The sequence below is a fragment of the Cucurbita pepo genome, chromosome 9, assembly GCF_057944985.1.
Source record: "Cucurbita pepo subsp. pepo isolate OVF chromosome 9, ASM5794498v1, whole genome shotgun sequence".
Classification (NCBI taxonomy): Eukaryota; Viridiplantae; Streptophyta; class Magnoliopsida; order Cucurbitales; family Cucurbitaceae; genus Cucurbita; species Cucurbita pepo.
This window is the reverse complement of record NC_141806.1, coordinates 2,744,006-2,759,115: the sequence shown is the minus strand read 5'-3', so window position 1 is coordinate 2,759,115 and position 15,110 is coordinate 2,744,006. Positions and strand designations below refer to the sequence as shown.

The window sequence follows — 15,110 nt, the reverse complement described above, 5'->3', positions numbered from 1 at the left end:
AAGGACGAGACCAGCGAGCTAGAGACTACAGGGAATCCATGTTTGGGTCTGTTTGCGCAGTTATGCTTTCACTGTCAAGAATTTACTTTGGTTAAAATATTTTGAAATTTATGAGTGGTTGTCAGAGTGCATTGTCGATGTTAGTGGTAGCTCCTATGAATCGCGTTGACGATGAGCAGGTGTTTCAATAAAACTATTGTTACTCATGACTACAAGCACTGCCTCCCGTTACAGCCTTCATATGCCCTTGTCGATACTTAAAAACATTTTTAAGAAAGGATGAATATTGAAATTACTAAATAAGCAACACCTTATTGGAGTTAGGTATGCATATCATACGAACAAATACGAAAAAATCAGACTTACAAGTCATTCAAAATTGGTCAACTCTCGTGCAAACACAAATGAGTAGTTGTCACATGGACTCAGGAAGCTGGATAATTTTGGCACACAAAGACCTAATTGCCCTTAAAATCACCGATCACTTGTGGATGTATATAATAAAATGATGTAAAATTCACAAGAATAAGTGCAAGTATACACTATCACAAGTAGCAAGTAATAAGTAAATTGTCGATTCCACAGGAACATATCGTTTGGTTAATTTTATCGCTGGAAATTAAGTGAGTTTTTCGGTAACATTGAAATGGGTGTCGGTGATTTTAACTATTTAAACAAAACTAAAACAGAGTGTCACTGCTGTCGAAAAACAGAAATGATGAAAAATCAACTATAATGAGGAAGGTTCGGCTAAGAAAGATCAAATAGATAAGTTGTTGAGTTTTGTGGTAGATTTTAGTTCTTTTCAATAGATTCTCAAGCGCACTTACGAGGGTTTAGGGTTTAGGGTTTAAGTCTCCTTGCTATGGAACTAGAGTATTAGAGAGAACTTCATTGCTCCCTCTCTTCTCCCGAATAAGAGAACAACTATGTATGTAAAGTAGCTAATTAAACATATATGTAAATCATTAACAACAACTCTTTAATAAACTAAAATCATACCGTCAACATACTTAAACTATATAAAACTCTCTTGCCTCTCCTATAAAATTCAACTTTCCATACAAACTAAATTAAACAGACGAATTCGCGTCTTCATCGTGTAAAATTGATGAAATAAGAAAAAAGAATAAGAAAATAGAGAGTTGTCCCAATTTGTTGCCGTTCGTCAACGGAAGTTCTCTTCTCTAAAGTTTCACCATTCTCTTCATCTTCGTCTTAGCTTATTTCAAAGAATACACGTTATTCGAGACCTCGTCTTAAGGTTTTCAATGACAACTCTAACAAATCTCCCTACAGAATTATTAATCATGATTCTATCGAGGCTTCCGCTAAAGACTTTATCCTCATTCAAGTTAGTATGCAAATTCTGGTACGCTCTGATTAACGATCCTACAAATTCTTCTCTTCAACATAAGTCTATTCTTCTCTTGCACATCATTCGCGATTTTAAATCATGTAAATTTATATACTCCATCCTCAAGTTTTCCCATGACCTCGATCGATCTATATCTATTATCGATTTCGACTTTCTATCCTGCAAAGATACTCCATCTTCACGTATATTTTCCAAGATTTGTGGCTAAGCTCATGGCTTGTTTTGTCTATCGCACGATAAGGATGTTTTCCTCTTTAATCTGACGACCAAAGAGTTTCGTAAACTCCCTCCATCCATTCTTCACTATATGAAATCTGTCTATAAATCTCATTATTCTGCCTCAAATGCTGTTGGATTCGGATCGTGGTGAGTCCGAATGAAGTTTTAAGGAAGATCAACGAGAAGCCATTGTTGTTTGTGAGTTATGATGAACTTTTAATGCAGACCAATGAAGGAAAATTGATTTTTTACAATATTAAAACTCACCGGGTCAAACCTATTCCAATAAAAGGACCTGAAGAGTTCTTTTATGCTACTCTTTTCGACCCTAGTTTAGTATCTGTGAATATGAATTATAAGTTTAGATAAATTTAAATTTGTTAGGTTTATTCTTTATCCCGTTACAAATTATTATGAACTTTTATATTATTATTATTATTATTATTATTATTATTATTTTAATATTAAAAGCATATTAGTAGTATTTGCATGAGATTTTTAAAAAAAAAATTATATATTTTTTTAAAATTTTATTTAAATATGTTAAATGAATAAAATTATTTATTTATATTATAAAAATTTCACGTCTCGTATCGAGTGAAATTCAGGAAAGGGAAAGGGAAAGGGAAAGGGAAAGGGAAAGGGAAAAGAAATGAAAAGCTCGCTGTTATTCCCATGGCGGTGTTCTCTCCCAACAATGTACGCTCCTGCTCTACTCTCTACCTAATGGACCACCTCCACTTCTCTGACTACAAGCTCTGCGGCTTCTTCTGCTCTACCTCCAGGTACGCGTTCTGATGTTTTGGATTAGAACTTGGATTACTATTTTGCACAATACTTCTGAAGCTTCTCCTAATAAAAGGCTTTTTTAACTTCATCAAGTATTTAGGACCTTACCTAGTATTGTTAAGTCAAGCAAATCTGACTATACAGGAATGAAACCGGAGGATGATCATACTCAATCGGGTATTTGGGACATAATTAATATACTGAAAGCTCTTTGCCCCTTGGATCTCTTTCACATCTTGGCATTTGATGTTGCTGCTTTGTGATCTGCATTGACTGCTCCACTAGATTTAGTCAGGTTGTATTTATCAAGAGCAACCCTGATCGTTGTTCCATCAAATCCAGTTGATCACTGGAACACTCAAATCCAAAAACATGTCAGCCCTGGTCAGTTAATGGTTTATGTATGGACTGATCACAAAAAACCATCTGCACATTGTCTAGCATGGGATATGATGTTGTTATTACCACATTTAGTATATGAATGCAAGTGCATTGGCATAGGGTCATTTTAGATGAAGGGTACACCCTTGGCTCTAGTCTTAATTTGACAGACAAGTTGCAAATGCCTATTTCATTGGTCTCTTCAAATCGCTGGATACTAACAGGAACTCCAACTCCTAACGCACCTAATACTCAGCTTTCACATCTTCAACCATTATTTAGGTTTCTTCGTGAAGAAGCCTTGGTCAGAATCATAAGTCATGGGAGGCTGGTATTCTCAGACCCTTTGAGGCAGAGATGGAGGAAGGAAGGTTACTTTTGTTGAACTTACTTCGTACGCGTATGATCGGTTGAAAGTTTCCTGCAAGAAAGGCAGGTTTGTTGAAAGTTTCCTGAATCCAAAACAATGGAAATTTCGAAGTACAAAAATTAAGAACATCAGACTATCTTGCTGTGTGGCAGGACATATTAAAGTTACAGAAGCTGGTGAAGATATTCAAGAAACTATGGATGTTCTTGTTGATGATGGTCTGGATCCTATGTCGCAAGAGTATTCGCTTATAAAATATAATCTCCTTTATGTTGGGAACTTTGCTAGGTATTATTTCACTTTCCATGTGACTCTTTCATAATGTTCTATTTTCCTAATCAAAAAATGGTTTCACATATATAGGTATTACCTGTGATTGCACCTTGTAGGCATCTTTTGTGCCTTGATTGTGTTGCTTTGGATAGTGAGGGGTGCACTTTCCCTGGATGTGGTAAGTTATATGTGATGCAGACTCTTGAAACCTTAGCTCGGCCTAAAAATCCCAACCCGAAGTGGCCTGTCCCTAAAGACCTGATTGGGTTGCAACCATCATATAAGCAAGTAGGCTGACTATGAGAAATAGTTACTTCTAAATATTTGCGTTCTAACTTTATCAAAATCTGATCAGGGTGTGTGATATTTACAGGATGACTGGGATCCTGATTGGCAATCAACGTCCAGCAGTAAAGTTGCATATCTCATTCAGAGACTGAAAGCTTTAAGCGAAGCAAATGATAAGATTCCTTTGATCCTTCCCTCTTCATTGCCTAATATGACACATTACTACAGGAAACTGACCACACAAGAACCATCGCTTCAGATCATGAAGTAATCAGGGAGAAAGTTCTTTTTTTCTCTCAATTTCTTGAGCATATACACGTCATTGAACAAATATTTTTTTTTTAATCTTTTTAATTCCAGGAATTTTCTACAACATTCTGTACTTAACACCATTTTCTCTGGCCAGTTAGCCATTGCCGGCATCAAATTTGCTGGGATGTATAGTCCAATGCATGCTAGTAATAAGGTAGGTATGGCCTTCAGTTCTATAATTTTCACACGTGTGTTGATATATAGGTATGATGCTTGGATGTATAGTCCAATGCATGCTAGTAGTAAGAAGTATATATCATATATGTATAAAGTCAATAACTAAAACATGATGTAATACTTTTTGTGGGGAAGTTAAATCTGCAAAGCCCAACACAAAATCTGTCAGTTGCAAAAGAGCTGAATGCTTGTCAAACTCTTTGGCATGTGTCAAAATATGTACATAAAACTTACGCCTAGTGCTTTTGTAGTCTAAAAGATTGTAATTTATTCCAGCTTTCATTTGGAAGATGTGAATGCTATCTGAGGAGAAGGCTAATTCATGATATATTGAATCTTGGTTTCCTTCCCATATCTTCATCATGCATTTTGAACTTGTAATCCAACTAATTGTATGCATTTGGCTCTGACGGCTTAGAAGATAAAGCATTAAGAAGTAATCCATTTTAGTGGTGCTTTACTATTTTTCCTTTTTAACTGCTCAGTATATATGATTTTAACTCCCTCAATTATTTTATGCCTTTTTTTTTTTTAGCATGGAGGAACAAGTTATTAGTCGAGCTGATCGGATGTGTGCTATTGGTCGTATTCACGTTGAAACCTTGGTAATGCGTGAAACAATTAAACAGCAAATGAGAGAGTTTGTAGAGGTATATGTTCTTTAAATAGCAGCAAATGATGGATATAGATATGAATTGAATTGAAGGTTGGGGTTTGTTTTGTTTTACATGACCATAAAATATTTAAATCTTCCCAATTTTTACATCATCTATTTTACTTTTACATCATCTATTTTACTTTTACATCATCTTTGCATGTCCCAACTCTGTCTAACCATGCCCCAACCATGCATGTCCCCAAGTTGCTAGTTTTTACAAATGTGGGTGTTTTAAGGATAGCCCATTTGAAGTGGTTACCTATTTGCGCTTTAATTATTTCATTTCTTTTTGTCTTTTTTAGAATATGGGGAGAAATAGTGTGAATTATGTGGGTGTGCATGTAATAGAAGTGAAATCACCGACCAAATCTGTGAGAGAAGGACCGAAGATGACAGACAGACATCATCATTACAAAAAAAACAGGGCTTACAAAGAGTGGTAATCTGTTTCTTTTTTCTTTTCATAAATTTTTTTAAAAAGAAATTATAATAATAATAAGAAACCATTAACTTTTTTTTTTTATTTTTTTTTATTTTTTATAAGTTTATTATTTCGTATAAGAAGAAACATAAAAAAAAGAAGTAAAATATAGAAAAAAACATTATCAAATATTTGTAAGACTATTACTTTTCTTTTTTATTGTTGTTATTGTTATTTTTGTATTATGTAAATTTGTTAATTTGTTACTTTTTATTTATTGTCTTAGTTATTAGAAAGGTTTTATTATTCTTTAGCCAATAATGATAGAAGAAACCCTACCTATATGTATTCAATTTTAGTAAGTTTATTAATTGTTATTATTTTAATATTAAAAATTACCTTTAAAATAAAAGGTAATTAATAAATATTAAAATTATATTAAATTTTCTAACCCACGTAAATATAAATAAACAATGTTTTTAACAAAAATAAAAAAATATATATTTTATATTGTTTTGGTTCAATTAGTTTTTTGCTTTGAATTTTTTTCATTTTTTTTAGTATCCAAATTATCCAATTTTAAAATTAATTCATTTACTAATATGAATATAGTTTTACAGTTATAAATAATACACAATTTTCTTTTATGGAGAAAGTTTAAATTTAAAATTAAAATTTTTAATTTTTAATATTCAAGCAAATAAATACCGCCTCTAACGGTCGCAGGTTCTGATCGAAAAATTGAATGTCATTCGCTTCAAAATTAAACCCCGTTTTCCCTTACAGCACAATTAGTTGATCGATCAATGACCTAAAAAGATCGATCAATGACCTAAAAATCCATAAAATCCGACCCAACTTTATTTTTTTTTCAATTTAAAAACCTCGTAAATTTTGTTTTAAAAATAATAATAAACTCATTCTTATTACCCATTTTGATTTTTGGTTTTCTAAATTTAGATAAATGAGACCCATCTAATAATCATTTAAATCAGATAGAATTTGACCAACAAATTAAATATTTTTTTAAAGAGGGTTGAAAATGATAAAAGAGAGGAATAAGTCCAAATTTAATTATATAAAACTCTCAAATTTAATTATGGAAAAGGGAAAAGCAATCACATCCATTTTTCCATTGATTCATATAAAATAAAACACTAACATATATATTTAAACAAACATAACATATATATATTTCCACTTTTTTTTTTTTTTTTTTGAAGATAGAAAAAAAAAACTACAATTCATCCTGAACCTTCGAAGAACTTGGACAACTCTTTCTAAGCTCTAGCTTGCAATCGATCAAAGTCACAGCATCCATATCAAAACATAAAATAATTTCGAATAATTGGCTATCGCGCAATCTCAATAGCATTGTTTACATCAAGGAAATTGTAAGATGTGGTGACAATCGGGTTAAGATTGGCAGCTTTGAAGATAGCTAATATATGCCTAAATGTGGAAGCTCACACTTGAGAGTGTGGAAACGTCTGAAGCAAACAACCCTACTCATCCAATTTCCATTACTCGGTCACTGTGGAAATGTCTAAACAACAGTAGACATCTACTCACCACCCAAACGAGAAAGACAGTGAGAAAACCAATGAAGTTCCGGCAAAGCCAAACCTTACAAAATTGACGTCGAAACCTTTGATTTACGCAACGAAAATAATCCTAGAGACCTTTGCACACACCAGAGGTAGATTTCGACGTTGCTTACACGTCGTACACCGTCAAGTAAGGGAGACAGAACGTCGGATTTGAAAATCAGGTTCTAAGACCTCCAATAAAATCTAGAAACTCACATTGGTTAAGAAGGTGCAAATTATAGGGGTTCAGTTGGGTTCGATTAGCAATTTAGGTCGGGTTAAGTTAATTTTTTTGAATGCATGTGTATTCGATTTGGATTTCGAATTCATTGGACAAAACTTCGGATTTGACCGGAATAAAACAATATTTCTAAATTATATTGGTAATTTGTTGTTTTAGTAAAGCTATGTATGCTGGTTCAACTTGGTAAACACTTTTTTTTTTTTTTTTATAATATCTTTTTTAGTTTCTTTTTTAGATTTTATTATGTTGTTTGGTTTCTTTTATATTAAATATTTTGATATTTTATACTATTTTTAAATAAATTATTTAATATGAATAAATTAACCATTTTTTTTAGTTTTAGGTCATAGGATAACGACTTTAGTTCAGTAAAATAAATAAATAATAAATTAAAGTAAAGAAGATAGAGTTATTATTATTTAATTCAATAACATATGATAATCTATTCCTCACATACTTAATTTATAAGATTTTAATTTTGAATATAAATAATAAATTGCAATAATATAAAATAAATCAATCATTAATATGAATATTGTAAATATAGTATAAATTTAAACAAAGCATGATTAAAAAAATAATTAATATGGTCGATTAACACAAATTTCAATTTAGTAAATTTTATTTAATTAAGATTTCAATCCGACATTAAAAATAGATTTGATATGCATTCGTAATCTTTCAGAAATTATTTTGGTGGCAAATATGATTAATAAATCTATATATAAACAATACGTTTCACTATTTTCTTCATCCTCGTCTTACTTTATTTCAAAATATACACATTATTTGGAATCTCTTCCCGAGGTCTTTCATGGCAACTCTAAAAAATCTCCCTACAGAATTGTTGATCATGATCCTATCGAGTCTTCCGCCAAAGACTTTGTCCTCATTCAAGTTAGTTTGCAAATTCTGGTATGCTCTGATCAACGATCCTACAAATTATTCTCTTCAACATAAGTCTATTCTTATTAAGCATTTCCCTTACGAGGCTAGATCATCTAAACATATACACTATATCCTCAAGTTTTCCCATGACCTCGATCGACCTCTATCTATTATCAATTTCGACTTGCCATTTGATAAAGATAATCCGTTTTCCAAGATTTGTGGTCATTCTCATGGCTTGGTTTGTCTATCGCACGATAAGGATGTTTTCCTCTTGAATCCGACGACTAGAGAGTTTCGTAAACTCCCTTCGTCGATTCTTCACTACACTGGACCTGATCATGAACTTCATTCTTGGAACTCAAAGACAGTTGGGTTCGGATACGATTCCAAATCTAGAGATTTGAAAGTGGTTAGGGTGGTAGAATTTGTGCACATATACGATTCAGATGGTCCAACTAGAATGGAAATTTATGATTTGAGAAAAGATAGATGGAGGGAAATTGAATCCCCTCTCCCTTACCATTTAATGTCCATTTGTTCTTTTGATATATATCATGAAGGAAAATATTATTGGCGGTCACGAAATATAATAGGAATTGATATTATACATACGTTCGACATGAGCGAAGAAGCTTTTGACGAAATTTCATTACCGGACAGTTTATCGTATGAGGATAACGTGTATATAACTATTGGGATTTTGAATGGAAACATTGTTATATTCCGTACATTTTACTATGAAAATCCAGAGAAGGAAAAGGACATATACATTTGGGAGAGGAAGAAGGATGAAGATGGTGTTGTTTCATGGTCAAAGCTATTCACAATTGGTCCGTCATTTGGAATTCTGAGGCCATTGTTGGTGGTGAGTTGGGATGAACTTTTAATGTATACCAACAAAGGACAATTGATTTTTTACAATATTAGAACACATCGGGTCAAACCTATTCCAATAAAAATATCAAGAGGCGAGATTTATGCAACATTTTTCGACAATAATTTAAGATATGTGAAAGAAGGACCTAATATGTTATATCAATTTTAAGTTTAGATAGGTTTATTTTTTATTTGTTACAAATTGAGTTTTATATTATTATTATTATTATTATTATTATTATTATTATTATTATTATTATTGTTATTATTATTATGATGATGTTAGTATTAACAAATGAGTATAAATGAAATTTTTAAAAAAATTGATTATAAATGTTATAATTTTTTCTAAATTATTTTAAATATTAATGAGATAAAATGAAGAAAAAAAATTATACTTTTTAAATTTATTTAAATATGTTAAATGAATAAAATTCTTTATTTATATTATAAAAAGTTCCTAAATTATTTAAAATTCGAAAAAATGTATAATTTGATTTAGTGTAAAAATATTTCTCTTTTTGAAATATATATTAGTAATAAATGGATATGTAGTTTATTCGGTGCGGATACTTGCATGGATGATGCATGCTTTTCCAAGCTAACTTTTCTGTGTGGTGGGAGCTCCAAAATTTCTGAAATTTCTCTCGTGTGTTGTCATCCGCGGATTCAACTCTTTCGTCAAAATTTCTAGATTCCTAAACCAATTTCAATTATTTTTTATTTTCTTTAAAATTTTATAATTTTCTCTACCCAACTTGAATTAACTTAGTTGGTTCATGACAATGGTAGACTTTTAATACAGGTTTACTAAAGTATTTTTCTCATAATTTTTAGTGAATAATAGTAAAAAATAATTGAATCTGTTAAAAAACTAAATTCCAGAAACAACTCTCAAAATCGAAGAAAAACAGTAATCAAGAACGGGAAAATTATATTTTTCCTTCTTTCTCGATTTTGATGGAATTGAGTGATTCAAAAGCCGAGAATGACTCTCTCGAAGCCACGGAACAATTCTTATGAAAAAACTCTATCTAAATTCCAACTCCAAATGGGTGTTTAGAGTGGATTTTGACTTTCTTTTTTAACTCTCTCTCAACCATCTATGTGTTATAGTAGATTTGTTAGTTGTTCATCCTATTTGGTATTAGAAAAAAAATTATTAAATGTCGTTTATCCTAATTTCGTGATCGTTCTCCCCTTTGGAATTATTAGAAAAAACAACAAAAATAAGGATGAAAATAATGAACCATTCTGAAAGGTACAAGCCTCAGGCTCGAAATCAGAGCCAAAATCCAACCCATAGGCCTGTAAGTGAACCAACCTAGGTTCAGGAGCCCATACCCAACATTTTCTTATTTCTTGATAAAGAGGGTAAAAAATCAATCTTCCAAACGTATATACAAATATGAAGAGGTTAGTTCATTCAAAGGCCTACAGTAACACTCAACAAAGCCAAACAAGGAATTTGCAGTGAGAAAGAGAAAGGCAAGAAAGAAGCAAAGAGAAGTTGGGAAGAAGAATCAAACTTTAGCTCCAAGTAAGATCATCAACATGTCCTTGTAGTCCCCAGATGTGTCACCAATCACGTCTTTCTCGAGGTTGCTTTTGAACATCTTCGAATACTCCTCTCTAATTTTCATTGTGTCTATCTCTGCTCGACTTACGATGGCTCGGGTTAGAGAATCTTCATCCGTACCAAGCCCAACAATGGCCTTGTTGATTACCTACCCAAAAATTTCATGATCAAAATAAAGCTTGAACTTAAGCTTAAAAGTTCAAGAACCAAAATGGAACGAGTTTAAAATGAAACAATCCTAACGTTATAAGAATCACTTGTGATTTAAATCGGTAAACTTTTTGTATCGAGGGGTTATTCTAAGTTTTGTTCGTTTTTTTTTTATTCCTCCATGAAATGAATTTTTTAGAAAAAAAAATTTGAAAATAAAGGGTAAAACAACTGTTGTCCTCTTTGAAATTTCTTTTTTCATGCTGCTTCCTTTTAAGGTTTTTAAAACTCGTGTGCTAGAGAGAGATTTTCACACCCTTATAAGGAATGTTTCGTTCTCCTCTTCAATCAACGTGGGATCTCAAAACAACCCTACAAGTGCGAAGGAAAGAACCTCTCACCTTTGCAAAGTGTTTTTCAGGACTGTCAATGCACCAGACGGCCATTTTGAAGAGAGATTCTAAATCACTGGTTCCACATTTCATAATGTCCTGTAAACGAAAAGCATATCTTGAACTTCCAAGAGGGTAAATGAAAAGACAAAAAGAAAGGGAAAATTTAACCATTTGTTTATTAAAGGCTGAACCTGATCAATCGGGTTTCCATACTTTTGCTTATAGCATGCAAAGGTTGCTCTAAGTTGAAAGAAATTCCTTGTGCTGAGTATCCAAATGACGCCGTTGCGGTTGATTTGCTTCACTTTGATAGCATCGTGTAATAAATCTGCTTCTGAATCGGCAACGAAACTTTCCACCACCTCTTTATCATGCCTGAAGGAACTCACCAAACCAACTAGAAGCTACACAATATCCAAAACAAAACGTTTTTCAAGGTTACAAGTCCCTGGAATCTCTGTGCTGAGAATTGCAACCTCAACAGTATATAATGCATTTGGCAAGAAGAAAAATGAATGGTCTCTTAAAGTTTTACAAAGATATTTGACAAGCATGTGACATTCAATGAAGCAAAATGGTTAGCCTAACCAAAACACAATGTCTCAAATAGCCACTAACTTCCGAGCAACTTATCTAATATCAGTTTGGTAGCACCCAACGCTAATGGCGAAAGGGTAACAAATATTGTCCGTTTTGGCCCGTTATGTATCACCGTCAGCCTTACAATTTTAAAATACGTCTACTAGGGAGAAGTTTTCACACTTTTATAAGGAATACTTCATTCCCCTCTCCAATCGACGTGGGATTTCACAGTCCACCCCTTGGGGCCCAGCATTCTCGCTGGCACACCGCCCACCGATTGGTTTTCATACCATTTGTAACTGCCAAAGCCCACTGCTAGTAGATATTGTCTGCTTTGGTCCAGCTTCATGATTTTAAAACGCGTCTACTTCCCTAGTTTCCCCCACAATTATAAGGAATCTTTTGTTTCCCTCTCCATCGACGTGGCAGTTTCATTTCATTTTTTGCTTTTGAGAATTTTGTTTGCTAAATGACAGTTTGTTAAAACAGGTATTAGAAAACTACGGTTTCAGAATTAAAATTTTGCTAAGATTTGGAAAATATTTCCAAAACGTGAATCATAAAACCAAAAGGATTTTGAGCAGCCAACATGCTTAACATTATAAAAACCAAGTCAAGAGTTGAGATTATGAGACAACTTTCAGGCATTTTACCTTCCTAAGGGGCATGGAGACGGTTGAGAAAATGTCTTCTTCAAGCGAGCAATCATAGAGAGAACAGTAGGCCTGCCTTACTGCCATCAGATGGTGAGGGGATGTGGCACAGGCAATCTCCACTAATACTTGAATCTCATGGATGCCTTTCTTGTATGACCTCAAAGCTTCATGTGCCATTCTTGCATCCCTCTCAGCAGGATCATATGCCCACAAAACCGCCGCTTTCTGCTCATAAAAATCTTTAGCTAGAGATGGATAAGGAAAAAAATGTACATGTAGGTATAAACTGGCTACTCAATTTCAGCTTTTACTTTTACTAGAGGTTGAGGTTGCAATTGCCTCTAGACAATTGGAGGAACTCACGCTTATAAACACTATGGTCATAGTGATTGGCTATCATCCATGGATGTAGTTCTTCTCTCCAACCACGTAAATCTTTATGTCTCTTTGTTTAATTTCTATTTGTGGGTGTGTGAGTGCGATTGATCTTACTTCCACTTTCGCTACAACAATTAAATATAAAAATATTTTGGTTGTTGCATTCCGCTACAATAAAGATTGTGGCATCCAAGCACAACATCAAACACAATGGGAAGAAATTTGTTTCTTCATATACCAATGAAACTCAAGACTAGAAATCTAAGTAAGAATGAAGTGTTGATGGGTTATGAATGTGAGGAGCAATGGGAAATGACATCTTTTCTGCAAATGTAACAAACTTACTCTAAAATCACCAGAGAGTTCAGAATTGATGCGATCAATGAGGGACTCATTGTAGAGCTCGAAATAAGTCTCTCTAATTGCTTTCCTCTGGGCAGCATTTCTTTGTCCTAATATCCTTATCAAGGCTTTCTCATCGGTTCCCCATCCTAACTCATCATTAGACAAATAAAAAATTAATAAGAACAACATTATTTTAAAAATTAAGAGGGAGTTGAAATGATAATTAATGTTTTATCGCCCTCTTTCAAACTAAACTTTGAAAAAGAAAAAAAAAAAACTGTTTTCAATTATTCTAAAATCCTTAGAAATTCCAAAATAGTTTCCACAAATAAAAAAAAATAAAACAGACACTGAATGAGAATAAATAGGAATTCTGTCTTCGCTGATAAACAAGGAAGGCAGCTAAATAAAAGCCAAATGGATGAATACAGCAAATAATCCAACACGTGGCACTATACAATTGGTCATCCCTGATTAAATAAATCATACAATGGAAAATAATAAGCAGAATTAAATATTTATATTTAATGTCTAAAAATTGAAGATAAATAAATGAATCAATCAATCAAATAAGATGAGGAAAATAAAACTGCATCCAAGCAATGAGCCGAAGAGTTCAACAATGTCTTGAAATCGAAAGAAGCGGATGAACTCTATTCAAACAAAATCAACGCATTGGACTCAGTTTTCAGCAGAAAAATCAAACTCAAACAAAAACATACGGAATCCACAGATAAATTAACGAAACATCGCGAAAGATAAATAAAATCAAAATGTTGAAGAGTTCATCGAAATCAACCATCGAAAGCTTTCTTGAGAGTATCGCAGTCGTCGGCGGGAGAAGGAACAATCTCCGGCACTCTCACAGTTCCCATATTCTCCGTCAGAAACCTCTCCTCTTCCGACGAGAAAGAATGACCGGAATCCGATTGCGACGATTTCGACGATTTCGATTTCTTCCACGAGAAGCTCTTGAACGAGAAACTGCTCATTTTCGGAGCTTTGTAATTGCTAACTGATAATGAAACAAATTTTCTCTCTGTTTTCCGTTTCGTTTTTTCCCTCTCAAACTTCGCTACAACGCAAAATAGCAGATTTTGTTTTCGCCTTTCTGTTTTTTATTCCATTTGACGAAAATACCCTTTCACCCCCTTCTGATTTCGACTCCATTTCTTAGTCTTTGCAAAGAAGGGCTTGCGTAGAATTTTCTTTCTCTTGAGCCCTCAATGTCTTGGAAATTACACGAAGCGGCCGTGTTTTATGGGATATTACGATGGGTAATAATTTAGTTTCTGTATAGTTGTGTACTAAACTGCAAAGAAAGTGACAGGTTGGATGCCCACGTTTTTCTGAAGGTTTAAATTTGGGTCCCAACAAGAAAAAATCAACGATGGAGATGTTTTTATTCAGACGTTATCATCAACGGCTGACGTTGGCGCCAGCTGTACTGAGTTGATGTTGGGACAACAAATTGTAATAATAACAAAAAAAAAAATCCCATTTTCATAAAAGAAATTCTGTTAAATTATAAAAATTATCAAATTATTTCCTCAATTACAAATATTTATATTTTAAAAAAATAATATTACTCTTTATTTTTTTTTATAAGCATTTATATAAATATATTAAAATATCAAACAAAAAATTCACGTGATAATAACCTAAAATGACCGACGACATTAGAATATTTATTTTGATCAACGTGTTTAATTTTAAAACATTATTAAAGATTAAAGATAATATTAATTAATTATTTTTAAAATATATTTTTTAAAAATAATAATATATGTGTTTGTAATTGGCAAATTATTTCCATTTAAATATATTTTGGTCATTTTTATAGGTATTTTTTTATTTTTTTATTCCATTTGAGTTTTTTTTTTATTTTTTTTCTAGTAAATATTATAATGTTATTCAAAACACATAAGAAAATATAATAGTAAATTTATACTTTTAATTGAATTTTAGGATCCGTTAATTTCAAATATAATCCTGCTCAAAATAATTATTATTATAAAAAAAAATTATATATTTGTGGTTGTTAGGCATGAAATTAATTATTATTATTATTATTATTTTGGATATTTTACATTTCATTATTTTTGTGGTTGTTAATTATGATGATTTTTTCTGGACCCTTATCTTTAAACTTGAAAAGA

At 32.4% G+C, this 15,110-nt stretch overlaps 3 protein-coding genes across 8 annotated transcripts; 2 read left to right on the top strand and 1 right to left on the bottom strand.

The window, feature by feature from the left end:
- Nucleotides 1-2,193: 2,193 nt before the first annotated feature.
- Nucleotides 2,194-5,366, top strand: LOC111802029 (F-box protein At3g54460-like). 6 transcript variants are annotated; one of them, XM_087126769.1, is made up of 9 exons: nt 2,194-2,382; nt 2,531-2,770; nt 3,050-3,203; nt 3,290-3,425; nt 3,527-3,698; nt 3,784-3,965; nt 4,059-4,168; nt 4,723-4,837; nt 5,148-5,366. In XM_087126769.1, exons 4-8 carry the CDS (start codon nt 3,334-3,336, stop codon nt 4,794-4,796), a joined length of 630 nt encoding a protein of 209 aa, XP_086982895.1. In that variant the 5' UTR covers nt 2,194-2,382; nt 2,531-2,770; nt 3,050-3,203; nt 3,290-3,333; the 3' UTR covers nt 4,797-4,837; nt 5,148-5,366. The 6 variants fall into 6 exon arrangements, 5 of the variants coding, with proteins under 5 accessions (XP_086982895.1, XP_086982896.1, XP_086982897.1 ...); XM_087126770.1 differs by lacking the exon at nt 2,531-2,770 and having other exon boundaries at nt 3,050-3,199; XM_087126771.1 differs by lacking the exon at nt 2,531-2,770 and having other exon boundaries at nt 4,059-4,164.
- A 2,547-nt stretch (nt 5,367-7,913) lies between these two features.
- On the top strand, nt 7,914-9,035 carry LOC111802027 (F-box protein CPR1-like). The gene has a single exon (XM_023686287.2). The coding sequence runs from the start codon at nt 7,914-7,916 to the stop codon at nt 9,033-9,035; it is 1,122 nt and encodes a 373-aa protein (XP_023542055.2).
- A 1,061-nt stretch (nt 9,036-10,096) lies between these two features.
- LOC111801788 (annexin D3-like) lies at nt 10,097-14,104 on the bottom strand. The gene is made up of 6 exons (XM_023685944.2): nt 13,751-14,104; nt 12,952-13,097; nt 12,226-12,453; nt 11,182-11,394; nt 10,997-11,086; nt 10,097-10,593 (listed from the first exon to the last, which is right to left on the bottom strand). Exons 1-6 carry the CDS (start codon nt 13,941-13,943, stop codon nt 10,390-10,392), a joined length of 1,074 nt encoding a protein of 357 aa, XP_023541712.2. The 5' UTR covers nt 13,944-14,104; the 3' UTR covers nt 10,097-10,389.
- Between the last annotated feature and the right edge of the window lie 1,006 nt (nt 14,105-15,110).